The sequence below is a fragment of the Myiozetetes cayanensis genome, unplaced genomic scaffold (genome assembly GCF_022539395.1).
Source record: "Myiozetetes cayanensis isolate MyiCay16 unplaced genomic scaffold, myiCay2020 scf6-25, whole genome shotgun sequence".
Classification (NCBI taxonomy): Eukaryota; Metazoa; Chordata; class Aves; order Passeriformes; family Tyrannidae; genus Myiozetetes; species Myiozetetes cayanensis.
Genome location: NW_026087853.1, coordinates 14,110,223 through 14,137,602, shown reverse-complemented (window position 1 = coordinate 14,137,602; position 27,380 = coordinate 14,110,223). Strand labels below are relative to the sequence as shown.

The following is a 27,380-nucleotide window of genomic DNA, read 5'->3' as shown; positions in this document are numbered from 1 at the left end:
AAAGCTGTCCTGTGTGGCCAGCCCTTCCTCCTGCCATCAGGGAAACACCTGCAACCCTTTCAGGCAGTCACAGATTTCATACTCTTATTTTTGGATTTCTGCTAAAAACAGACAGCTTTACAGTTGAAAAGAAACAAGAAGCAACTCAAAAGTAGCACATATCAGACCTTTCAACAACCCCCAATGTTTAAACTTTCATTTATTAACTTAGTATAGCATCTCTCTCACTCATCTGAAAGTGTTCATCCTCCTGGAGTTATCTGGCTCTGCTTTATATAAACATAGTTTCAATTATACCCCCTACAACCTCTCTATTCTGTTTGGAGCTACCCAGAACTCTCTCTAATCCTGGAGGCGTTGGTTTAGTTTTTCTCAAAATTCATTCTTTTCCAATGGTGATGAGGTAATTTTGTGTATTTTAACACAATTTTTGGAAAGAACTCTATAAAGTATTTCTGTTTCTGGTCTCCATATGTAAAAAGGTATGGACTACCTGAAACTTCACAAGCTCTAACTTTTCCCCTGTTTGTCCTTTATTGAGTCATCTCTAAGGAGTGGTGCCTTCAAGTGTGATCTGGGGCTCTGGATATTTTTCATTAGTTTTGCTTTTAGGGTGTAGTTTTGGGGTTTGTTTTGGTTTTTGTTGGTTCAGTTTTGGATTTTTTTTTAGATGACCCATCTCATAAAAATCTTACAGGGACAGATTAACATTTTAAGGTAATATCATAGAATTAATGATTAATCCATTTTCAAAACACAAGACACTGCAATGCCCTGTAGGTGGATGAATCTGTCAACTTTATTTTTATTCACAGGCAATTCCTGTACTCTGTGACTTCCCACAGGTTTGTGTGAATATACAATTAATTACAGAATACTGGTGCTAAATTTACAGCATTAGATATGTTTTTTCTTTGGGAAACAGTGCTTTCTACCCACAAAGATTTTTACTGTTCACAGTTTAACTGTGCTGCTCACATCAAATACTTCTCTAATGCAACTAATTTCTTTAAACTGTTAAGGAGTTAAAGCTTAAAGAACAAGCTTTGGTTTCTTCACTCTTCGACCAATCTGCAAAATTAGTCACTGTAATGGAATTCATTAACTTTCTTTAAAAAGCTAATAGTTAGCAACAGTATAAACAGAATTCCAGAATTAATGACTCAATGTTTAAATTTAGCATGGATTTAGCAATCACATAGGTGACTTGTAATGTTCATTAAGAGATTCTTAAGAGCACTGTGCTTTGACACAAATTCTCCATCTTGAAAGCTCCAGGAGGTCTGCCAAGATGCCCCTCTCAAAGCAGCAGGCTGTCAGCAGGTGGGGATGCAGAGCAGAGCATGGCAAGTGCTGCACTGCTCCTGGTCAGGTACCTCAGCTCCCAGCACAGTTCCAGTACAGTGGCTGACTCTCTGCAGGTTGCATGCATGTAAAGTCTGGATTATTACAGTTATGAAAGGTTATCACTTGTAGCAAGGGTTGTATTAGAGACTGTTGTTTCCATCAATACCCAAGACACACTTGATTCATGGCCAGGCATATTCTGCAACAGAGAACAATAATGATGATTATTTTTTTATGTTCCCTGCTCTCAAACTATTTCCTGAATTGACTGCAGCAGGCTGCCACCAGGAGTGAGGGTAGCACTTCTTCATCTTCTGGGTTGCATGTGCAGTATGTCTGAACTACCAGGCCACTCTTACATTCCCCAACCCTCTGCTTTCCTCTCTCTCTTTTCTTCCTTTTGCATGACTCACAAGCTAGGATCCCAAACACTACCACAAACTCCAAGACATAATTTCAACACCATGCTCCCCCTGGCCCTACCACACCACCACAAGGGTCAGCCTGGTCCATTACTTCCTTGCTTTCCTACCACACTCTCACAGATGAGGGGCTTAGCACCATGTTCACTTTCATCACCAGAACCCAGCAGTGCTGTGGTGTTCTGAGCCAGCAGCTGAGGGGGCAGCACAGAAAATACAGTAGTTCCCAGGCTTGCTTCAGTGTAAGATCATACAGGAGTTACAGGGCAACACCCTTGCACCAGTCATGCCATTATATGTTGTGCGGTACAGTGGGATTCTCTGACTGCCTGTAATTTCCCCTGAGGCTCAAGAAGGAAATTAAAGGGTTACACGGGACATGGATCATTATGAGGGATCATAATGATCATCATATTATGACTAATAATGATATGTTTTCCAAAATAAACATTTCTAACTTCAGAGTGGGAACTTTACTGACAAAATGGTCACTGGAGCAGAACAGGGTTCTAGGATCAGGTTTCATCTACCTATTAGTTTCTGGTTTTTTAACCACAGATAAAACTACACTGGGTATCTGGGAGCTCATTACCTGTCAATGGGGTATCCTCCTTCACAAAGGTTGACCAAGGCATACAGCTGTCTCAGTGCATACTCATACTGAAATAAACAAACATTGTTAATCATTTCAGTGAGGAAGATCAGGTACTGTTTATCCAAACTAAATTGTGGAAGTAATTTAGAGATGCTACTAATATTCAAGGTGTTCAACTGATGGTCTTGATGAGCTACTACTGGGCTAAACAGATTTTTGTTCTGTGCACTTTGCTTTTTGAACTTCGTTAGGTAAATTCAGCTGTGCTGCACAATGGCCTCTTAGGCAAGGCCATCTTACCCATGGATCTTCTTGAAATCCCACAAAACAAAACACTAAAGAGGATTATCTTGCTATCAGGACTCCCTTATTCTTGTCTAAACAGTCTAACAATCCTGTCTAACATCAGGATTTGATCCTCAACTGGGATCCCAAGAAGAGCAAATGGTAATCAAAGCCCTAAGTTAAAAGGTGGCTCTCAGGAATTCAGTAAGACCATGGAAATAGCAGCAAGGCTATAGCAAGGAACTATGCAACACAAAATCATAATACAGAAATATAAATGCACCAAGATTACTAATTCATAGTGGTGGTGCTTGTGTTTCTGTTTTGTCAGTAGAGATGCTTTGGCAGAACTACAACATGACTTATTTAATACTGGGATTTTTGGAGAGGGAGTTGATGAAGGAGCAGTACTAACTAGTACAAATTAGGTATTATTTTTGGGTTTGTTTTTAGTAATCTTGCTTACCTACAGGTAAGGTAATAGAAGTGTTTTCCTGCTTTCAAAAACAATACTTACCCTTTCCCCCAAATTAAGCTGTATGACTGCCCCAAGCTAGCTTTTTATTAAAAGATGATTTTGAGATGTGCTTATAAATACTGTACTAGTTTTTCCAGTATGTTTATCAGGTTATATCTAATGATTGACTTACCACAGATAGGTGCCAATTGAAGCAATGAGCTTTGAAGTGGTTCACTGCTGACTGGTAACAGTCATAATTGCTGATGGTCAGTCTGTCTGACAGAATTTGGTTGGTCTTTTCTGTTGATCCTGTTACTACGGTGATTATCTTTCGCATGGACTCTTGGATAAATTCTTTCACCTGCACATAAACGAACAAGAACTTAAAACTTGCTTTTTCTAAATCTACTTTGAAGACTTTGAATTAAATTTCTCTTCCTCTAATGCCCCCTCAACTTTTGGGCTCTTTAAGGAACCTAATTTTGACTTTTATTCTTAGCAGTCTTTTGGACCTGTCTCTTAACATACAAGTGAAAAGTAGGGAGACAGAAAGTCAGACTCCTGAAACCCAAAATCACTCACTGTCCTTTTAGTGTTCTGTCAAAATAAAAAAAGCACTGACAACAGCAACACCGACTTCTGTTCTGCAGGAGTTACTTGATTTTACCTCCAGGTACGCTTTCATCTCTGCAGCAATCTTCTTAGCCTCAACAATGTCATTGGTAGCCATCAGCTTCCGTTTCATGATTGCAAAGGGCACATCCGGACTCGGCGTCAGGTCATAGTGTTCTACAGGTGGCAGAGAAATGGGCACAGCTTTCTTCCCCTTGCCCTGAAACTGCATCACTTTCATGGAGGAAATACTCTGAAGGATAAAAAGTAAACAGATGGAAACTGTCAATCACCCCCAGTAGGTAGTCTGTCTTTGCTTTCCCATGCAAACCTAACTCTCCAAACTTGCTTTATCAGAGAAAATAAAGGAGGTCATAGGGTTGTAAGTGTGTGTGTGTGCGCATGTTGGGTTTTTTAATACGAGGTCAAGGCTGCCAAAAATCAGGGAACTTTTATTTTCAAAACTCACTGTGGGGAAAAAGACTGCCAGGTTAAATAACCTCACATCTTTTCTTTTTTAAAGGATTGTTAATCTGTTGAATAATGGGACTGCTATAAACATTTTATCACCTGTTAGCTCCTCCCCTTTGAGGGATCATTGTACTTTTTAACATCTCATTAATATTTGTAATACGCCTGGAAGTGGTAAATACCCTTCTTATACTTGACTGAAGTGTCAAATCACTGGCAGAGCTTGAAGGACAACTTGTATCCTGACTCCTTGGATTAAATCATAAGCAAGGCTGATTTCCCTTAGCACCAGGATGATCATCTCTTAAATGCCAGTGGTGTTCTAAGATAAACAGTTTCATTTTTTAAATCAACCCTGCTAGTTTACAGTCGGCTTTGTTTGGGTTTGTTTTTTTAAAGGTCTAAAAATATAGGGCATGAAAGGCTCTAAGATATATCTGACCAGAAAGCCTGCTCAGATACATACTCTGTTTCCATACTGCATCACATGGCTGGTGTTGGTGCGTTTCTTCACCAGCTGAAACTGCTTGTGGAGTGTTTCTCTTCTTAGATCCTCCTGCATGAAAAAACTTCCATGAGGTCACAGATACTTAAATTCAGCTATTCTAAAAATGCAAGGAAACCTGAAAAGGGTCTTAACTGCCAGTATGCTGAAGGAAGTATAAGGCGAGAGTTATACAGCCTCTGAAAGACATAAAACTAAAAAGTGAAAAGAAGGTTTGACAGCACAGTCTCATATTACTTTTAGTGATCTCCCAATCTCCCAGAAAAAGGGCAAGAAGGGAGTGGGCTAGCATACAAATCCCAGATTTGTTTCATTAATACTATTCTGCAGTATTCTGAAAAATGGGTTAGCCACAACTCAGTATTTAAGCACCCCTGAAGCAGACATACAACTTACTGAACTGCCCAATTTGTTCAACACATTTGGACATGTGGTCTTAGATGAGCAAATAAAGACCATGTGAATTTGGAACTAGAAAGTTTCTATCTTATAAATAAAAGAAGACAATATTTCTCAGAGTTAATTTCAGAAATAAACTAAGTGGCCCAAACAAATACAGATTATATATGGTTCTGACTAGTAGATAAATAATTTTAGCAACTCAAATTGTTTATTTAAGTCTTACATAAAAAACCCAATATTTTCACAAATCCTGTAATAGAGCTATATTTTAAAAATGAAAAAAACTTATCTAAGTAAGTTACCATATCTGAATCTTCCATCCAATTCACACTGTACCAGTCCCCAAGATAAGTCTGCCTTTCATCATCATAGTAACATGCATAAGATGACTCTTTGGGATTGGCAGCTGTTGTTGCATAAACTGTAAGACAAATAGAAAGGGTTTTTTCTCCTTGCTTTTTTTTTTAACCCCTCTCCCCTCACATGATTTAATACTTAGCTGCACATGATATATTTGTCTAAGTATTTTGGCTTTCAATCATTTACTTCTAAATAGCAGGAAGGAAGCCTGTTAATAATTCTGTTCAGTCAGACTCAGTGCTGCTATAACAGTTTCTTCCTTGCTGCCAAATGTGTGGTCTGGGGGTGTTTAAAGAAGAAAATGCACTTCTGAAGGAAAAATCTACTATTTAAAGAACTGCCTGAGAACACTGTGCACTGACAACCAGCTATGCATTTATTTTGTTCATTACAATAATGAGAACTTTTCCCCAAACTTGAAGTGAATCCCCTAAAAATCATCTTTTCTTCCAGAAAGTGCCACCTTCTAAGCAATATATTTTCTTAGATAATACTCTACACTGAGAGAAAAGCAAAACAAACCTACATCTGCCCCAAGCACAGTGTTCCCAGTAAGTCACCTCTAACACGCCAGAAATACTGTAAACATATCTTTACAGGAATTAAGACAAAAACTATTTTGGCTTTTTGTCAAAGTCAACACTTGTGTAACTGAATTCCACATTTCAAAATGAAGAAGTGCTACACATGATTTTATAGAGCTACAGTGTTGTTTCTACTCAGCTTAAAGCTCAAAAGTCAAAAAAAGTCTCAAACCTTGTCTGTGTAGTAAAAGGCTCCTCTTATCACCCTTCAGAATGCTGACTAAGCAACAAATTAATCTTTGCAGCTCCCCACTGAAAGCTGCCAGAGACAGCTGGGTACTGTAATAAAGAAATCGGTGATTTCCTGCCTTAGTAAGTCTATGGCCAAGCTGGCTGTAAAACCACAGTCCTCAGACTGGGAATTTCCGATAGAACAAACTTCAAAAAATGCTGACTTACTGAGCATTTATCTTGAACAATCACCAACAAGAAACTGCCTGTAAATCTTTGACAGGGCTGCAAGAAGTCTAGTTAGGTGCCAGGCAGCACATTCCAAGGCCAAGGACCCGGGATGCCATGGATAGGTACATGGTTGATCGTCCCTGGAATCACAGCTCCAAAACTACTACTTGGTCTCCCTGCCACAGAACAGGAGTTTCAAAAGATTGTGATTCCTCATCCTAATCAAGGTTGAGCTTTCAGCTCTGCAGTACAGAGCTTAGAAACTCTGAAAAATCTGAGTTCCACATCCTGGATTATTGTGCAAATGTGCAAAAAAATTGCCTGGCTATGGTGTCTCACAAGTGCCTTTGCTACTCAGTGAAATTTACAGGAGGAACTTCACATCTGTTGTTAGCAGTGCTGAGGCTGAGAAAGGTCTGTATAACTTAACTGCTACTATTTAAGGGCAACCACGTGGTTCCTGAAAAGAAATACTCTTTCAACTTCTCATTTGCAAGAAACTGAAAGCCTTGTTAGTCTTTCGTAAGATTCTGTTAATTCTTTGAAAGGAACTTCTTGTAAATGGAAAGTATTTCTCAAATTCTTGTGCTCCCCTGCTAAAACTATATAAGAGTGCCTCGAACATATTCTTTACACAGTCAGTACCAGTTTAGGTCTGTGACAAGTTGTGACATTTTAAGTCCAGTAAGTTAACTGATTGCTCACCATTGATATTATCAGCCAAATGATTCATCATAGATCCAGACTCGCATGCTTCAATGTAGAACACCATCTATAAAACAAAAAAGTAAATCAGAGACCTTAAGAAATTCCATGAGGAAATGGAGAAAAGTCCTTCAGTGCTTTTCAGCTGTAGCTAGTTGGCCTGTACTGCTACTCCTGAAACAAACGCTATGCACAAGGGTACAAAAACAAAAGACACCTTTTCATTTTTGGGAACTACATGGAAAAGGGAAAGAATCATAATAAAAAGGTGGTATTAATCTCTATATAATCCACACAGATCTACTGACTAATGTATGAAGCTCAGATCAAATATACAGTTACTCTTTAGACACAGAAATGTATCATTATTGAACACGGTATTTCTGGAACTGATGGCCGTCTGTATTCCTAAATACAGCCAGCCATAGCAGAAAGATTACCACAAAGAGCTGCTTAATAAAAAGCACTAATAAAATGTTCTAAATATTAATTTTTCTGCCTAACAGTACATGTGATGAAACAAATGCACAGAATTTTTCGACAAGAGGTACAGTCTCTTAAACTATGTTAGCAACTGTAAGCAAAACATGAGGTATATACAGACTTCCTGTAGTAACAGCACAGTCTGAAGTGAACAAAGCACAGGAAGAGTCATGTACAGATTATGGAAGTGCAGTAGTTACAGATGTTGTTTTTCTAGTTCAGAATATTCTGCATTAGCAAATGGCAGTGTATTACATCTCAACATCGACTGCAAAAACACAGTAAGCTACGGAAAAGAAAGAAAATTTGGAGCAGATCAATCCTTTTAAGTGCAAAATCCTAATCCAAATTTCACCGCATGTACCAGACTCCTCCTGCTTTGAACTAGTCTCAATATGAAGACATATCTCTCTCTTCCATGCCAGCTGCTCTTTTTATTTCACAACTTCTGACATGCTTGTTTACCTTCCGGTATTTCTTGTGATGATACATGTACCAAATAGTCTTATTCAAGTCCTTCACATGAAGCTGTAAAATAAGAAAGCTTTTTTAAAATCACTTACGTTCAACAGACACATAATTCATTTAGTAAGAATAAATACTAACTGCTGTGAATATGTACTCTATTTTCCCAACAAATTTATCCAGTGCCTTGCCCTTCTGAAATACAATATTCTAGTATTTACTACTCTGGAAAAGATGAGTAATGGTCCCAGAACATAAGTACAGTGCACCAGAAAGCCAGTCATATCTGTGTGAAACAGTCTGCTTGGACTAACAAAGCCCAATGAAATATGAAATTACATAACTTAGTTTCAACTGAATGCTTCAGATTCTAACAAGAAAAAATCCAAAATGCAGTGATGAGAAGAAGATTGCTATTTTTATGCCCCTTCCCTCAATATAGCAGTGCATTAAATATCTTCATGGTTTACATTTATCAATTTACATTTACATTTATTTTAGTATGTCACTAAAAGGATGGATTTTAGATTATCCCCAAAATGCTTACGTCGTCATCAGGAAAAGCCAGAAGTCCTGGAGCTCCATGATCCGTGAAGTAAACAAACACATTATCCTTGGGACCACTGTTATGAAAAAATTGCAAACAAATTCTTTTTAATTACTCCAACCTAATCTTCATTACAACAACAATCATATGCTTCTCAGTGCCAAGACATGTCAATATCTGAAAATAATAGAGCTGAAGCACCTCCTCCTCTTGGTAATATTTTTTTCCTCCCAAGCATACTACTTTGGGTGCTTATGAGAGGAGATGAGTGCCTGCAAAACGAATGAAAACAGGAATATAGGCTATTCCCTCAAGCATGGGAAACATGGCAATTACACTTCACATTTCAAACCATAAACTAATTGGGAAGCAGGGGTTGGTACGTAGGGTATAGCGGAAGTACAATTGTTTCTTAATGGCTATGTGAAGAATTTGTTATACTGTGGGCATTTCTAGCAGTCTGGTAAAAAATGAATGCTTTTATAACTAAGTTATATCAAGGCACCCATAACACAGGGATAAATCATAAAAACTTCCTTGCTAAGATCCTTAGGCATGTGCATGTACTACCTTGTTGCGGTCTGTATGGTCACAGTTACCCAAATGGGTGTCAGCCTACAACTCCATGGAGAACTGCTATGTGTACACACCTGTAAGGCCAGACTGGCATCTGCACCAAGTGACCCTTCAGTCGGTCGAGCACTGAATGCTCATAGGCTTTGATTCCCTCTTGTGGGGGAATCCCCTTCTTGATTGTGACACTGTTGGCTGTACAGTCTTACTGCACTCTAAATCAAATGGATCATGTTTGGGTGATAGCAAGGTTTTTCCCTAACAGCCATATCTGCAAGGGGATTTTGCTTTTAAACGTATTCAAGGACAAATATAAAATGCGTGAACAGACTAGGAGGAGTCCCCAGGCCATCCCCTGCTCCTCTGTACCAGGGTCTAGCAAAGGGGTGCAACTGCAGCAGCTCAAGGGGACACTGTCCAGCCTTCTGCCTGGCCAATAACCTGCTGGTTAGGGGGACAACCTGCAAGTCCATCTGGAAACTTTCTGGGCAGAGGATAATTGAGTTTTTGTCCCACCCAATAGCAAAAGTTAAGTACTTGAAAATTCACATAACAGAGCCTAATAAAGAAGGGCTTGGTGCTACTTTTCCGGCTCCAGCTCTCAATCGTAAGTGCAGACCAAAGTGAAATGTAAACAACTAGGACTTTTATATGTCGGTTCAAGTTGTCTTCCTGAGTACATAAGAGTCTTTGGCCCTCTGCATAGCTACTCCCTTATTTGAATTGGAACATCAAAGCTTTCACAGGTGAGGTGTGCTCTGCAGTAATTTCTTCTAAACAAAAAATGCTTTATAGTCACCTCTTCATTCTTTCCAGATACTAGAAGAGCACAATCTAGTAATGTGAAGCAATTTATTTACTTTTTGCCCATATGCATTGCATGAGTAATTTTCTACCTCAGTTTTTCAGGATGAAGTTTAAACAATTGAGAGCAATAGCTTAGTTGACTACTGTCCTTCTTTTTTATTATTCTCCTCAAGGTCAAGGTGGGATTCTTCTGTTTCACTGGTTTGCCCCTAAAATTAACTGTCATATGAAGACAGACACTTCACAATTTTTCCTTAACTCTGTTAGTCCTTCCAAATGGTTGAATTTAAAATCTTAAATGTTTTACAGCAATTACTGTATGTACAAAAATATAACTCTTTACCAGCCACAAGAAATATAACACACCTGATAAGTAAGTATCATACTTTCACATCTCAACTCTGTAGAAGCAAGACGAATGACACCAGGTATCCTTCGAAGAAGACTTCTAATTAGGCTCTCAAATATATTGCTCTTATTCTTGCATCATTGTTTGCATATTAGAATGTTGCCAAACTTACAATCATTTGTGTAACTTGGTTTACAATCAAGCTTAATACATTGCTTACAAGGTTAATTGCTTGTAACATTACTTTTTCTATCACAGACATTTGGTTTTTGCATCAAATATAAACCGTAATTCCATTTCATTAGGAATGGAATTATGGTCTATATTCAGCCTCAGTGTGTACCTGTGCTACAAAGACCAAGCTTGGGATTAGACATACAATTTTTTCAGCTGATGAGCTCTTTAAGCTCTCTGTCCCTCTGCCACCAACTGCTAAGTCTCATCACTTCAGGTGATGAATACAACTGTTCATGTACACTCAGCCAAGCCTTAGAAAACCCTTTCTCAAGGTCTCCAAACCTTAATACAACTCTCTTTGAATAGCCACCCTTGCAAAAGTCAACAGTCTAATAACAAATACCTTAGTAAAATTGACACTATCCTCTAGAATTTTTATCCCTTAACCTCTACGGGATTCCATACCAGTCAAATAATCAGCAGTTGCTTCTTTGTGACGGATAATTTAAGGAACCAGAACTGCTGTATTTTTAACATTGAATGATCTGGAATTGCCATCGATAATCTTGCTGGATTCCCAAGCTGCTCTTATTTATCCTATTCTTTTCTCAAAAGCACTGTCAGTGTACACCTACACATGCAATTATTTTCTGAATTAAACTTATCTTACCTTTTCAATACTTTTCCTGATCCCACCCCCTTCATCGCTTCTGCATCTCCTCTGAGAACAGCAAGGAAATTCTTTGGAGTAACATCCTAAAGATTTGAGAGAATTAAAGTTAAATCTGATCATAAAAACAGCAACAAAATCTTCACTTAGAAAGATGATTTCCTGAAAGTCAGGATCCATGCATGGATGGCAAGTTTAGCTGGCCATCCTTTTCAGTCCATCATTATCTAATGCATTAGCTACTGATGACTCACTTGGCTACTGGACCATGAAATCAATGAGTGACTGGATTACTTTTCTAATGAAACAATTAGTCTTACACAGCTGTTCTTCATATTGAGAAGCAACATTTATGAATGCAAGACCATTCTTCCTTCATTTCATGTGTCAGCACAGCAACAGTGTCAAGGTTCACTTTTATGACCACTGCTTCAGTTCAAAGCATCTGTTGTTTATATTCATCTCATGAACACCTTCATGCCAAACCATGCAGGTAAATCAGCTGGAGGCTTTATACCATGTGCTTTTTGGAGTGTAAGATACAGGCTGAAAGGGTTTATACAAACATAGGCTAGTGCTGAACCTACCCTGGGAAATGGAGTTTCATTCCTACCTCCTTTGTATAGTCCTTGGGCACTCCAGCATACACATCTGAGCCATTAGGTCTATTGATGACAATGCCTTTTGTTGGATTTCTGAAAGGTAAATGGAATATAAATATGAATCACTACCCACATGTCATACAATGACCATGGAACAACTAGGAAACCATTTAAACTGTCCTCACTGGCCAGCTCACCTGAGAGACAGTACTTGCACCATGTGTCATTAAGTGATCTCAGAATATAAAGGCCTTTTCATTTCAATCAGTTACATATGCTTGTCTCAGGTGTCCTTACCCTCAGAGTAACTCAAGTATCCCACCTCAGATCATGTCAATTAATGTAAAGATGTAGGTGGGTGGTCTCTTATACTATCATCTCTCTCCTTGCAATCTTGCCTTTATTCCTCTTAACTCTGTGCTCCCAGTGCTGCTGTGCATGTGATGTCTGCTGATTTTGGCAGAAGTTGTCTCAGAATTAGAGGCTGTTTAACTGAACTATTTCATACAGAAAGCAAATATGTGCTCTAGTCAGTCACCAAGAATGGGACCTGTATCCTTCTTCATTGAATGTACATACCAGGAATGAATGTCCTTTCAAAAAAGCCCTGCAAGTCATACACAGAACTTCCCTATGTTTATGGGTTTAGGCTATTTATCTGCTGACTCTGTTCACCTGGTAGTTAAGGTCCCTTATTCTCAAAACAACAAAGCTCTGCAGTACTCAGTGCCACAACTGACGCTGAGCTGCGGAGTAAGACTTAAAAAAGTTCATGAGCACATTTCAAAGGCTTTTCTTACAAAACTCCTACAAACTTAAAACACACTGGTGATTATAGCATGTTTGTAGTAACAAGATAGTCTGTGACTAGTGTACATTCATCACTTACTCCTCATTATCAGCAATGTCATCATACATCATGACAATGATCTGCTCATCTGGAATTCCATTTCGGTGAACAATCTGGTATGCATGGCACACATCTGCCTGAAATTAAGCAGATTTTCATTACTACCTTTAATAGAAATGTTACCTTTGTTGTGGTTTAGGAATGGTATTCTCCAATTTAGTAGCCCCACTAAAAAACCACACTGGCAGTTGCTTTCCCTCCCCCTCCAATTGGAAGCAAAAAAGGTAAAGACGATCTCAAAGGGTTGAGATAAGAACAATTTACTGGAAACAGCAATGAGATAAGGAAATGAACAGTAACAACAACAACATTAATAACAAAAGGTGTAAGAAGTGGAAAGCCAAAGCTGCAACAAATACCAACCTTCTCTTCCCCACCATACCACACTTTTTTCTGACCAGAAAAGAATACCCTTCTCTTGGAAGTGAAAGAGAGCTCCTTTCCCCCACCCCAACAATGGCCTGAGATGGTCTTGAATACAATTAGGGTCTTGGCCGTGCCCACACAGCTCCAGACTCCACCCCCTCATGGCTACTGCAAAAAATTAACTCTGACCTTGACCGAAACCAGGACACCTTTGAGACCAGAAGAAAAATAGCTTTGCAGACTTAAGAGCAGGTTATTGTCCAAAAGAAACTGCATTCCAATATAAGAGACTGAGGGTTGCTAGAGGTTAAACCAAAACTCAAGGTCTTTCTCTAATTAGGAGCAGTTGCATTAATAATAGAGACTGATAAAAATCTCTATCTCGTAACCTATTTCGATTTCTGACTTAAATAGAAACCAGAAGTTACTTCACAGTTGGTACAGATAACAAAATTTAACAAAAGGTTCTCAGAAATGTTCTGCATTCTGTGAGATTCAAATCTAAATGAAAACCTTGTGCACTGAGAGATAAATTCAAAATGTGCCAAGTAGAAGAAGAAAAGTGCTGGATTTCCACCAATTTCAATTAGTTCTGCACCAAGCCTGCATGACTAGGCACTGAAAACTGTCCTTGGCTTAAGCAAGTACAGTTCACCAACGTCATCATCGCAAAGAATTTATTAAATTTTAGTTTACTAGGTGAGAATTTTGGTTAAGGAAAATTTTCTTTTTAATTATGTATTGCTTACTCTACAGAGTTAAGAACTTCAGGGCAGGAAAACAGATTTCAGTGGAAAACAGAATTGCAGAATTTCTATTTGGGTTCTTTTCCTGACTTGTGCAGGATATGAATAAGCAAATTTTATTTACAGAACCATCTTCCCGTGATGCAGAAATAACAATATGCATTAAAGTGATATTACAGTAAATATAAACTTTTATCAGAATGCTAAATTCTTAGTAACCCCAGCTCAAATGTTTCTCTTCTTTTAACCTTGCAGTCTGTGCATAACCTAATGGGACATTAAAAATCATTCCTAAACACGAGAACAACTCACCACGTGCTAGAAAAAGCTGGTCAGGTTTAATGGAAGAGATCTCAACTAACAAATGCACCTTCCAAACGCAGGCAAGAAGCTAGCTTTAAAGCTTACTTCTGTTGAACTAATCTTATTTGCTCGTGTGGAAACCTAACTGAAGTGGTTTAAGCGGACCAACATACGTTCAGATGACTCAGGAGTACTAGTTTAACTGAAAGAACACTGTAAGGTCCTGTAAATTTATAATCCTTGGTCTTCTAAGTGCAGTTGAAGCTGAAGCTGAAAAGAGAAGATAGTTGTACAAGATTCTGGGAAGGGTGAGGCACATTCAATGCTAATGAAGACTCCCACGGGAAAATCCCTCAGGTGACTAATGCTGAATGTTAAACTGTTCTTACTAGAGCAGTTCCCTTTCCTACTACACAGCCAGCCTACGCACTCTTCCACCTATCCCAGTCAATCTCCATTGTTTAGTTTTCCACTTCCCTGTATGTTATTATACCAGATGTTGCCTCAGCAAGTCAAAAGGTAGAGGTTAACCAGAGTTATAAAGGTATTGCGTATAATACAAAACAGTGCAGGTTTGACTCAGCATGTATTTGATTTTCAGAAGTAAACCAAGCAGAAGAAAACACTAATCAGGACTTCTCTACACTGACTGATGAGTAGATCACAGATCCCCTCTTACAGTCAAGATGTAATACACCTCTACGTGTTGACAGAAACAGTTATAGGTTGGCTACACACAGAAATGCTTAAGGCATACTATGGTGATACAATATGACCATATTCAATCAGCAAGTGTCTGGTGCTCCCACAGACAAGTGGCTGGACAGTAGGGACATAAGAGGTGATTTTAATTAATGCCAAGTACACAAAATTAGTTAAGCTTTGTAAATGCATATTATCAGGGAGGTTTTGTCTCTTCTTTCTTTCCTTCTGGTTCAATGACTGTTTGTTTAGTACATCCTGTCTTAGTAAAGCAGATGCTAGAGGTAAAAATAAATGGGTTGAATTCCCTACTGTGAAGGGAGATAAATCAATGCAATCAGTTCCCCTGAACCTTAACTTATGCTTTGTCTGGGGGTTGTCCCGGCCTTTTAAGGCTTTTGCTAAGGGAACTATATCTGCTGGTAGCATAAAGATATCACTGACAAAGGCATAAAAACATGTTTTGCTGCTAAAACTCCATCAGCTAAAGTAGGACAGTTCTGAGTAAACACTTAAAGAGTTTATTGCACAGAATTAGCTGACCTGATTTGGCACCTTTGATATTGGTCACATGCTTCTCCTCGTTCCCTTTGTACACGTAAAAAAACCCCATAAATGTCTATAAAACCAGAATTCAAAAGCCTGCTGCTAGAGTAAGGAGGCGTATGTGAATCTAGAGTATTTCCTGTTGATGTGTAACTGCCTCTCAAATGCAGCTAGTTGAGCCCGTTTCTCTCAGAGATATTTCTGCAGTAGCTACCTGCAAACCACTCTAAAAGAGACAGTTGTTCAGCTGTCCCAGATCTCCTGTTGGTACTATTCTTGTTGGTTTAGTAGGTGAAATGAATGGTACACATATCTACTGAATAAATTGTCACTAAATGCAAACCATGCTTTTGTGACCACGATTTGGGGTAGGCAACACCTGCCCTGCAGAATAAGGGAAGGTGTAGCTGCACAGCTCCTACTGCACAACTGACCTTAGGCAGGCTCCAAAATCGACACTGTTAACAGCATGGTTCAGACCTTTCATCCCCTGTCTAAACCTGTTGCTACATTACCAATTTCTATGGAACATTTGCTTAAATAATTAACTCCTAGACTTTGAAAGCAGAGATTAGAGGGTGAATTAATCTATCTTCCTGGGATGGGCATTTTGTTTCTCAAAAGGTATATTTGGGAATTCTAAAAGAAAACAAACACACAAACAAAACCACACAAAAAGACAAAAACAAAATAAAAAAACCCCACCACCCACCCCTACTTTCCTCTGCCATACAGCTATTTACACATTTGAATGACACAGCTTTTCGGTAGACTGCTTGGGTGGATTCTTTGGAAAAATCAAGTTGTTTATGACACAAGCATGCATAAATAGTTCCTAAAGGGAAAAGCCTGGACTTCTGTGAAATTGGTTACTTCTTGTCTTATGACTGCAAATTTCACAGCTGAAAAGCATGTGTAATGAACTTTCAGATTTATTGCAAAGTGGCACTATTCCCACTACACGTACACTGAAACATCACAGCCTAAAATATAATGAATATGTAAGCACAGTAGAAGAATATGTCTGAGATGCCAGCCATGTCTCATTCCTTTGCTTAAACATACATCAGTGAATCTGCCACAAGCTATAGTTCTATCAAGAACTTAGGAAGGGTTCCTATAAGTTCAGTTTCAATTTTCTAAGCACAGTGAGGAAATGTTAATTGAAGCCAAGCAGCCAAGACATCACAACATAGTGTCTGTTACTTTCAAGACTGGAGAATTTAAGACTGTCCTGGAATAAGATACTGCTCTGACTGGTAGTGGCTAGAACCCTGAATAAATAAACTCCCTGACTCATAAAGCTCAGTAAATATATGACCAAAAACAAGAACCAAAAACAAACCCATGTATGCAAATTCAATTTTTTTTTTTAAATTTTAAATTTTCCAGACTTTTTCCACCTGGCATTTTTCTCCTTGAATATGCTCTCCATCTTCTGTAAGACTCTGTTTCACATAAGGTTTTTCCATGGATTATGTGTTTTGGAGTATCCAGATAGTACTGGTCTGTCTCTTTCTGATCTAATGCAAAGCCAACTTTAGATTTCAGTTAGCTGGTATGATCATCTCCCAGGACAGGCAGACTATTTCTTTTAATGTGAACTACTTTGTTGAGTCATTCTTTAAATCTATCAGAAGCATTTAGTGCTGTATTTGCTCATGCACGCCACTAAGCTCCCCAAAGGTATTTTATCCAGCTCTTTATGCAGTACAGAGCTGAGCCACTTTCCCAAGAAATGGGAGGGGAGTACTATTGAATAGCAGTCTGGTAATCAAAAAGCTGCTACAGAGAAGTCAAGAGTAACTGCTGAGGAGCAGAGAGGGAGCACATCGATACTCCTTCCACAGCCCAAGCAACTCTAATCAAAACCACTAAGATAAGGATAAAAACACCAAAGAACTGAGAAGCCACAAGCATAAAGCAATATATAGATGCTAGCTTTGCAGTGACAGTAAGCCTATCACACTGGGCTCTGTACTATTCAAAACACTTAAAATTTATTTTAGGAACTAGATGAGATAAATGCATAAGACAAGTTTAGATCATCCTGACTAGGAAACAGTCCCAGAAACAACTGCCTGCAAGGTGTGAATCTCACTGATATTTAAGTGCAAATGGTGGTTTTATCCTTATCTTGTCTATACTTGGTTTACACCGATAGTGGATCCTGACCACTGACAACTAAATAACCAGTCTCAGATGGAGTTTTAGATTCCTTGAGGTTACGGGTGTAAACTCAGTGTCTCCGGGGTCTGCAAAGCCTTTACAAACTTACTGTTCCTGGGGTCTGTGCAGCATACAGTGACAGACTATTTTCCTCCACATTTTTCATGTACAAAATGAGACACATTTTTGAAGGTGTCATTTATTTCTTCTGCTTTTCTGGTTGTTTAGTCAGATGAACATATACTACCACCAGGTAACTACTGCAGCAGACAACAGAGTATGTTTTGACCATGTTGTGTGCAGGCAGCATGCAGAACAACTGGAGTTCACAAAATATAAATGTAATACAAACATGCAACATCATGTACTAACTGCACCCTGAACAGCTGAATGAAGCAACTGAAACCCAGAGATGTGTCTGCTGAGGTCTCAGATTACTAAAGGACATTATGAGTGCTTAGTTGAGTGTTTGGAATAGCAACCAGTCTGGTAAATAAAAAAGCCAGACTGAGTAACTACTTACAGGAACATTCACATCTATAAATCCACTTGTACACAGGCTAGGCCAGAGAAGTTCTAAGGAAGAAAGGTGATGGCAGGAGGAAAGCAAATAGACTACAACATATTTTCTTCTACAGTTTCTGCCCTGGAAAGCAAAGAATTACTCAAATCTGCAATCCTGAAGCACTGCTTTGCTTTCTGACAGTACAGGTATTATTACACTGAACAGTAACATGTATCTTTGTGTGTGTTCACGATGGAATTACTTTCATGATGGATGAAGCACAGAAGTGAAAGACCAAGTCCTATTCCTGGTTCCACTGCAAGTGACTTGAGCAAATAATTTAATTACTTACAGTGCTTTTGCTCCCACCACTGGAAGGTAAAGAACATTAACACACAAAGACACAGTGATCAATCTGCATGTTTCCAAAAATCTGTTAAAACTCCTCATTTCTGTGATATCTTTCCTCCAGTGTATAACTCTGCTAAAAGTCTATTGTTCTGCTTGTTTTGCTGGGAACAAATTTCTCCAATTTTTTGATACCCAAGGCACCCTTGTCTGGCTGACACGTCACACACAAGTGGATTTCCCAGGATTAACTGCTGCCTTTGTCTCACCATATGTCACTCTCCCACCACAGGTGCTCACTCCCACCAGGCCCCCAAGACTGGCCACTAAATGTCCCTAGGCAAAACACCGTGCTGCATCTTGTGGGAACTGATTCTTTTTGTGACAAGTTAGAGGCACAGTATCCTGCCCAGGACAGGCAAGGAGGAGCTAAGCCATATTCTGAAGGATCCTTCACATAGCCTCTTATGATGCTGATTTCATAACTTTGATAGGATTATTGAATGTGTTGCAATTTTCTTTTTTTCCAAATCTTAACACTGTACCTGAAACAAGTGGTAGTTTAAAATAAAGAGATTTATAGTATTTAAATTCAAAACAATCTGATATGGCACATATTTTGCATTGTTAGTTGACATTACCCTCAGAATTAAGGTATTTAAAGAAATCCTGCTCTCATTTTTCTAGCCTTGAAAAGGAATTACTTAGTAACTGTGTGCAAAGCATGACCACACTCAAAAGTTAACATGCTTCCGTGAAACTGGCGTGTTCAAAAGACTTACTGTTGGATGGAAATATGTAAGCATGGATCTTGTGTTCTTCATGACTGGCAGATATACTTGCCATTGAAGGCTCACTGACAAAGAGATTAAAACCTCTGTGCCTGGGCAACTGAGAAAAGGAATTTTCATGAGCCACAACTTCAAAAATGTAGTTTTGGGTAAAGAATTAATGTTGTGGTATTAACTCCTCCTGGAGTGGAAGGGAGCCAGCTTGACTGGTTATACAGCAATAGCAACAACCAGAGCACAACTCAGTAATTATATTTAGACACCCCAAGACAGGCAGTGATCAAGTACAACACTAGTATTTTCATAATTGTTTTCCAGTTTCTACTTTAAACTCTCTTCTCTAAGATTTAATTTGAAATAGGAATAGTTTATATTAAGGATGTAATATTCCAACTATGATTATCAGGTGATAGTTACAGTGTAAGGAGCTGGAAAAATCCCTAAAACCTGCTTGTCCAAGTGTTGAGCTAGCACTTGCCAGTAACAAGTTTTTCTCCAGATGCAGCAGATTGTCAGCCTGGTTCATTCTGTTTTAAGCTCAACACTACACTGCAAGTTATAAACTGATGATGAGCTGAGGGGGAGAAGAAACATAAACAAAACTGAGGGTGCCAACGCATAGAAAGTTCATTTCCTCCTTAATCAACACAAACAGAAAGGATGAAGCCTCTCTAGATTTTACAGACACTTACATTGAATTTAATAAATACTAGAAAAGTTCCTGCATTCAGCAAATCAGATGTAGCCAGTACATTTAATACAGCTCAGTTTTTAAAGTGCTGGTTTTATACACTAGTGTTAAAGTCTCCATTTGAGTTCACCTTAACCAACAATAGTCTAGTAAACTATTTTTCTAACACTTACAAACATAAAAATATAAACATAAATCAGAATTAAATTGACCCTGTTCTCCAGGCAAGTAAGAGGTAGTTTTAAGTTTCAAGCAAAGACTGCATTTAAGCACAGATTAATCTGTTTAAGGGATTGTCCAAGAACTCCCCAAGGGGAAAATGCTACACAAGCATCCCGACTGCTGCTAAGTCTTGAACTTAATCAGAGTTAAGTCACTTGGATTTGATCCTGTCCATACTGACACCTCCACTCAGACCACAATGGTTTTCACAGAAGTGTCAAACTCAGGAGTTCCTGTTCCCTTTTTTCTCTTCTTTCTGCCACTCACTTTGATCCCTGCACCCTGGTGCACCATATCCTTGTTGTGGCAACACAGCTCTGAGGCAATGATGTTGAACAGCCAGCAAACTGATTTAGGTTAAAAAAAACCCCTCTTCTACACATCCTCCAACTCTCAAAACATCCGCTGCATTTGCAGCCTTCACAGATTTTTTAACTGAAGAAAGAGAGCTCTTTGTAACATAATGAAAAGAGAAAAACAAATTGAAAAAAAAAAAAGGAAAAAGTATGTGTCTCAAAATGAGATTTAACTCTAAACATCATCTGTATACCTGCAAGTTGGGGTTAAATCCTCTAGCCTACCAATGGAATACTTATCCTAAATGATACAGGTCTCTCAGGATGCAGAAGTGTGCTCCTCCTGCTAATGACAGCTTTCCTAGGAGATAGAAGACTTGACAAAATCATAAGCAAAAAGAAAAATTCACATTGTAAAAGCAGCAGTGGAAGGAAATTCTTGGGGTGCTAACAAGAACTAAAAACAGGCTTTGAGCAAATCTTGCTGCCATTTGTTTTGAAAACTTCACACACACCTGGGAGTCTAGAAGTAGAGGCACTTGCCCTAATGACAGAAGGTCTGAACTAGTCTAGATGATAAGCAGTTTTCATCTTCCTGTAACTCTGAGAGCAGGCATTTTCTGGAGCACAGACAGCATAAGCATGTGGAACCAGCAGTGCTTACCTGGTGCCGATAGTTGTACCAGCCATTTGAACCCGCAACAATCACCACCCAGTGCTTCCCTCCATCTTCAGGTTCTTCCATGGGGAACGTGCTGATGCCCAGAGCACAGCCCAGCAGTATAACTGCTTTCAGTATCATCTCTCTTCTTTATTTATTCCACAAATGGGAGAAAAGCTAGTTTCCTAATGAAGAATTTGAAGTAGATGAGAGGACATCAATTAACAAGCAAATGCAAAGCAAGTATCAGTAGTATCATAATTAGAAGGTTTTCTTGCTTGTGGGGTTTTGTTTGTTTTACAGACCATTTAACTCACAGCACAATTTCTGGTCATATCTTCCTTTAGCACCAAGCTGCTACTAGTTACAAGAGTTTTCTGTCAGCTTTCAAATCTGACTGAAAGCAATTCTGACTAGGACAACCAAGTCGTTCAGCTCCCTCTGGTTGTTTTGTTCTATAATAGCTAGTAATGAATAAGCCCCAAATACAGAGCAAGCCTCACTATCAAGTATTTCACAAATAAATCTTTTTCAGATTAATACTATTCTCTTGGTCTCTGCTTATGTTGTTCCCTGGTTTCCACTCACTGGCAATTATCACTGAGTCAAATCCTGGGTGATGTAGGCACAAGGATGCAGAGACATGGAGAGCTGCTGGGGAGCTGGAAGGTCAGAGTGGCACAAAAGCTCTCTGTGCCCATAAAGCCAGAGAGGGTGGAAAGGGCCACTGTTCTGCAAAAGATACAGCCCTAAGTGCTGGGGCTGGGGGGGAAGTGCAGGCTGTGAGAACCTCATGCTATTCGTGCAACCTGTCATGCTAGTGGAGAGCAAATGTGAACCAGTACCACATGAAAGAGTAGCATTTTCACCTCTTTTGCACAATGGTTAAGTGTTTGCACAAGGCGAGAGAATTGGGTCTCAGCCTGTGAATGAAGAGAAGCAGAGCCAGAGGTGAGGTTTGAGCCCATGCAGAAAAGGCTCTTTCTACTTTCCTGAGAGGACTAGAAGTAGGGTCCTCACTAGCGACTTTCCAAGCACCTTAATTGTCTGAAAAAGCATTTGCACTAAAAGCAAACAATCTGACCATATCTAATCACATGTTTAAAGGTTTACTCTTTGGGTTGGGGGAGGAGGAAGAAAGCAGGTAGTTTATATATAGTTGTCACAGTCACAGGTCTGCTGCATTCAATGGGTAACTCATAAAGCAAACTGCCCTGAAGAACTGCATGCTCTTGGCACACGTAAAAACATCTTATTTCCTCATGCACTGACACCTGGGATTTTACATTGGTCTACTTACAAAAAAGAGATCCTGTAAATTAATTATGGCTGCTATTTATGGAAGAGGTGATGTAGTAAGAGGTAGAGTAGTCTACTTTAGCAACGTTTTCTCTGGAATAAAAGCTGACACTCCCAAGCCATACAATACAGTCACAAGGCAAAATGTTAAAATTACCACTAAACCAACTAAACAGTACCTAAGTCAGCCTCAGTTCTCCAATCAAAACCACCTACCCACAGCCAGTCAAATGAGGCTGAAAGACAGAAGCAGCCAGTTCACCTCCAAAGCAGCCATGTACAGCGAAGACTGCTAACTAACATGTAGCATGGGTCTTTCTCCAAGACTGGATCCACTGGCCACTAAGATTCAGTTTTGCAGGCAGTAGTAAGAAAAATATTTTATATATGTGTGTGTATATATATATATATATTTGGAAGATGGGGCTTTTTTTTATCCTTTTGTAATGGAGTTAGTACAAAGTAAGGGAATCACGCTAGCAAATCAGCTCCTTCAGAAAGGGCTGTTACCACACAGAAAAACTCTGGAAAAGAAAAAACAGAACCAAACTTATCTGCAAAACATGCCTATTCTGTTGCCTACAGCCCAGCTAAGAGTCTGACCAAGTTGTATAAAACTTTTGTATATGGTCACAATACACCATGGGCCAATGAGCCTATTAATTTCCAGTACTCAATTTCATTATGCAAGAAAAGAAAAATCAATATTTTTCAGACAATCTGCTTAGGAATCTTAACTGAGTTTGACTTAGTATAATATGGAGCTGAATTTCATGCAACCAGATCCCTCACAGCTCAGTATCCGTCTCTTAAGAGAAAACTTCTTTCCAGTTAATTAAAGTATAAATTTTCCTTTCTCCAATCATAATATTAATTATATTTACATGGAAAAAAAAAAAGAGAGAAAATATATAGTTCAAATGATTGCTGGAGATCCTTCCACATGATGCTTAGCTCTTTGAGAAATCATTCACTGGAATCCAGAACATATCAACCGAAGGTGTGCTGCTGCCAGCTATTCACTGGGCCATATAACATGGTGGTTAATTTCACAGTAGGTCCCAGCACACAGGCATCCGTCACGTGGAAAGTCACTGCACTGCCAGTTACTGATACACCCCACAGCAGAGACTGGAGCAGCTTCAGAAAAAATACACTACGGAATGCCAACTCCTGAACTGGGGACAGCTTGATGGGACTGTCTTTCCTGATGACTTCACACTCCTAACTATGCTAACAGGGGCCTCTGGGTCTCAGGACCCCAGCCAGTACCTCCACGTGGGCCTGTGCTGTGCAGGCACAGGTGCACCACACACCAGCTCCATATTCTGCCTGCAAATGGGCCCACAGCAGAAAACCCCAGGGCCAGATCAGGAACAGCCTTAACTATCAAGCCCATCAGGCAGTCTCTCCATGATTCAACAGTCTCCCATGTGGTATGTGGATACAGACCCTCACATTTCTTACCTCTGCTGAGACAAAAGTTGTGAATGATGCAGAAGGCCCAGGGGGGAAATAAAAAACAAACACCAAGACATATTTGCACTGTATTAGCAAATCGTGTATATTTTTTCATAGAGTACTTAGAATAGAAAAGAACTTCCTCTTTGGAACTAATTAATGACATATAATCTCACTTATCTGTCTTTTCCTATATGGTAATTAAATCAAATTACCACCAGAAAAAAGGGGGAGGGGGAAATCTGATATACCACAATGCACTAATAAATAAGCATAATTAATAAACGCTCAGTTCCCCAAGGTTCTCCAAGCAGCACTTAAAATAGTTTTAACGATTAAACACGTCTGGTGGGAGGAGGTCTTCACTGCTTGTTTCCAACTACTGCTTAAAAAACCACAACCCAACCCAACCCAAAACAAACAAAAATACCCTATCAAACAAACAACAGCCCCCCAAAACCAAACGAAAACAAACAAAGAAACAAAAACCCAACCCCCCATACTTCTACTTGTTTTAAAGAAAGCTTCTGCGTGGAACTGGGCAACCTAAAAGACTGTGTTCTGGGTTGTGTTGAAGCATTCTTGACCTACAGTTGAGAAGAGAAAGTTCCTCATCACATGCTTTGTCTTCAAGTCACACTAAGAGAAAGCAGCTCAGCTGACCAGCTTACCACAGGTGCATAAAAAGCCTTTCTCTGCAGATCTGTCACATGCAATCCTAAATGCATGTAGAGAATGAGACTCTGTGGAAAAATTGAGAATTCACTAAAAGATGATCTTAAGAGCTTTGGATGACCCACAAAATATGAGAGGGTTTGATCAGCTCTGCCTAGTTTTTCTGGCAGAAGAGTTAATTAACCTTGCTTTGAGACCATGTCAGGAAAAAGGTACATCTCAGACGCAGTGGGTTCAGCATCAGACCTACACATGCAGAGTCACAGCATATACACACACAGCTAGGCTGCTGTGCAGTTTGCACAATCTGTGGAAGAAGCATGTCCAGAACTGGGTGGCTCTTGCCAGAACAATTCATTCCTAAAACTCGTTTTTCCTGACAGTGGTACTTTGACCACTTCCCACCAGATAGCTGGCATACAGCTCTGCCTTGATAAGAGAGGGATGCTTAAGAAAGACCGCATCTGGAAATGGCTGGCTGCTGCTAGAACAGTTTTTCTGGCCAACTGCCTGTTCACTGAGTTCCCAACTTTCCTTTGGGAAACAGTCCTCTAAGATCAAAACTCTTAGAACAAGAGCATACCACCTGGGTATTGAGTTTGAGTTGACAAAAGTATTTTCCACTAGTGTTTAAAATGATGTTGACACTTCAGTAGCTTAAACTCCAGATAGCTCAAGCACTACCTCCAAGAGCTATATAAACAGAAATCATAGCTCCACTTTCCTTTCATGTGAAATAAGTATACTAACAGTAATCTTGCTGAAAAATAACAGCCTTAAGCTAATCAGATGATCATTCCAGCTTTCCTAGGAAATCTCTCTCTTTCACCTCACTTCTTATAACCACCAGTCTTTCAGGTTGCAGAATCAAGCCACAATTCCTTTTTCCACACAGTGTTTGCATATTGCCTCTCACTGTAATATTTAGATGCTGATTTCCACAAAATATGTGACTCACAATAGTCCTCCTCACAGGAAACTGGTGTCCACAGCTCTGTCAGCAATGTTCTGCTTACACGCTGTGCCGGCTGCTACATAAACAGAACCACCTAAACCCATGATTAGGCTCCTGTAACATTTGTCTGATTTTCTTTCTGCACTTGTGTGGTAGAAAGAAAAAATCTTTATCACTGTAAATTCTGATAAGGAGCATTTTGACAGAGATTATAGTCCCTGTGTTGCAAAACATTTCTTTACAAAGTAACCATTTTATGAATTGGCTTAATATGATCAGAACTTATAGTAAAATAATTTTTATAGTTATTGAAGATGTTTAAGTCACTTTTACTGTAAAAAACTAAGAATTTGTAGTTACGTCAACTCAGAAAGGTTTTTAAAATAAATGTATTTTAAAGTAATTATAAGTAAAGTTCATTTGACTGTTTGCAGATTTACCTTCCTCAGCAGCAGAGAGATGGCACAATTTACCTGGGGATAAAAAAAAAAATAAAATCAGTCTTAGAATGGTGATAATCTAATACACCTGGTTCTAATACACTGCTTCTGCTATTTACTTTCATATCTGTCTACAAATGTACAAAGCCTCTGCCGTCACATTCTGATAGTACAAAAAAACAGGTACTGAAAAACTGCCTGAATAACTTTATTACACTGCCTAATTTGGGAGGTGGAGTCAGACAAGGATAAGCATTTCTGCTCAGCAAACATGGAAGTGTTTGGAGCGTGGACAGAATGAAATTCTGGAGAAGTGATTACACAGAAATTCCTGGGGAAGATTACGCGAGATTCCTGCAGTCCACACGTCTTTTGCTATGGTTTATCTTAGCGTTTCTGGTCTGCTACAAAATTTCTTTTAACCCCCAAATTCAGACAGTCAACACAGTGCCGTTCCCATGACGATTTGGAACTAATGGTGCTACTATCTCCGAGCAAGGCAAGGCTGTCCACCAGCTGTAAACAACCAGCCACAGCGCAGCACTTCTCAGGCATCACCAGCCCTTCCCAGAAACCCCGTAAATTGTTACTCCATCCTTTCCCCCCCTTAAAAATCTATTATCAAGAACTAAAACTGAGTTGCTGCCGCTGCATCCCCCCTGATCTCCCTCCTGTCTCCTCTACCAGTGCAGGGCAATGACCCTCGGAAGGAGACGCTCTGACTCCTCTCGCTTCCAGCAGGGAGGGATCAAATACAGGTCCCGGGCCAGGCGGGCCCGTGATAGGGGCGGACAACTGTGTCCAAACCCCCTGACCACGGGCAGCACCGACGAGCCGCCCGGCGGCTGCAGCCGCGTCCACGAGGTAGCGGCGGGGCGGCCGGACCGACCCCGACCCCTGTGCCAGCGCCCGAGGGCGGCGGGGCCGGGGGGCCTCGGCAGAAGGACCGAGCGCCGCCCCGTTCTCAGCTCCAGCGCCCACCCACAGCGGGGTCCCGAACAGCCTCCGCCAGCCGGGGTGAGGGGGCGCCGGGCGGAGCGGCGGGGGCTTGGCAGCGCTCAGAGGAGCGGAGGGAAATCAGCGCCCTCGGCCGCTCCTCTGGAGCCGCTCGTCCCTGTCCCTGTCCCTACCCCTGCCGCCACCCCTGCCGCCGTGGAGCAGAGCAGGCCGGCTCTCGCTCACGGCTCCCCTCGCTCAGGCGTACACCCCCTCCCCGCGCGGCTGTGCCGGAACGCCCGGACAGCGCGGCCCCGCCGTACCCGAACCGTGCAGAGCCGTGCAGAGCCGAGCCGTGCAGAGCCGTGGCCGCCGCGGCCGCTGTGATTGCGGGCACCGCCGCGCACACCCAGACCACCACGGCCCATGGGGGCGGGGCCAAGCCACGGCCAATCGCGAAAGGCCGGAGGCGGGGCCGGGCACCCGCCCGGCCGCACTACAGGCCCCAGCAAGCCGGGCGCGCCCCCGCGCTTAG

At 40.3% G+C, this 27,380-nt stretch overlaps 1 protein-coding gene across 1 annotated transcript; it reads right to left on the bottom strand.

Moving 5' to 3' along the window:
• Positions 1 to 777: 777 nt before the first annotated feature.
• Positions 778 to 27,283, bottom strand: LGMN (legumain). Its single transcript, XM_050335836.1, has 15 exons — positions 27,169 to 27,283; positions 25,910 to 25,942; positions 21,083 to 21,264; positions 12,713 to 12,810; positions 11,835 to 11,916; positions 11,222 to 11,307; positions 8,646 to 8,721; positions 8,099 to 8,161; positions 7,151 to 7,217; positions 5,402 to 5,520; positions 4,659 to 4,748; positions 3,777 to 3,974; positions 3,300 to 3,470; positions 2,362 to 2,429; positions 778 to 1,546 (listed from the first exon to the last, which is right to left on the bottom strand). Exons 3-15 carry the CDS (start codon positions 21,218 to 21,220, stop codon positions 1,507 to 1,509), a joined length of 1,296 nt encoding a protein of 431 aa, XP_050191793.1. The 5' UTR covers positions 21,221 to 21,264; positions 25,910 to 25,942; positions 27,169 to 27,283; the 3' UTR covers positions 778 to 1,506.
• Between the last annotated feature and the right edge of the window lie 97 nt (positions 27,284 to 27,380).

What these genes read in the sequence shown, in the direction of transcription:
- LGMN (XM_050335836.1), bottom strand. Translation starts at nt 21,220, where the DNA reads ATGATACTGAAAGCAGTTATACTGCTGGGCTGTGCTCTGGGCATCAGC. An exon ending in GGATGGAAGATTCAGATATG is followed by an intron (nt 4,749 to 5,401) that starts GTAACTTACTTA and finishes TTTTTCATGCAG; the next exon opens with GAGGATCTAAGAAGAGAAAC. An exon ending in TGATGCAGTATGGAAACAGA is followed by an intron (nt 3,975 to 4,658) that starts GTATGTATCTGA and finishes TTTATCCTTCAG; the next exon opens with AGTATTTCCTCCATGAAAGT.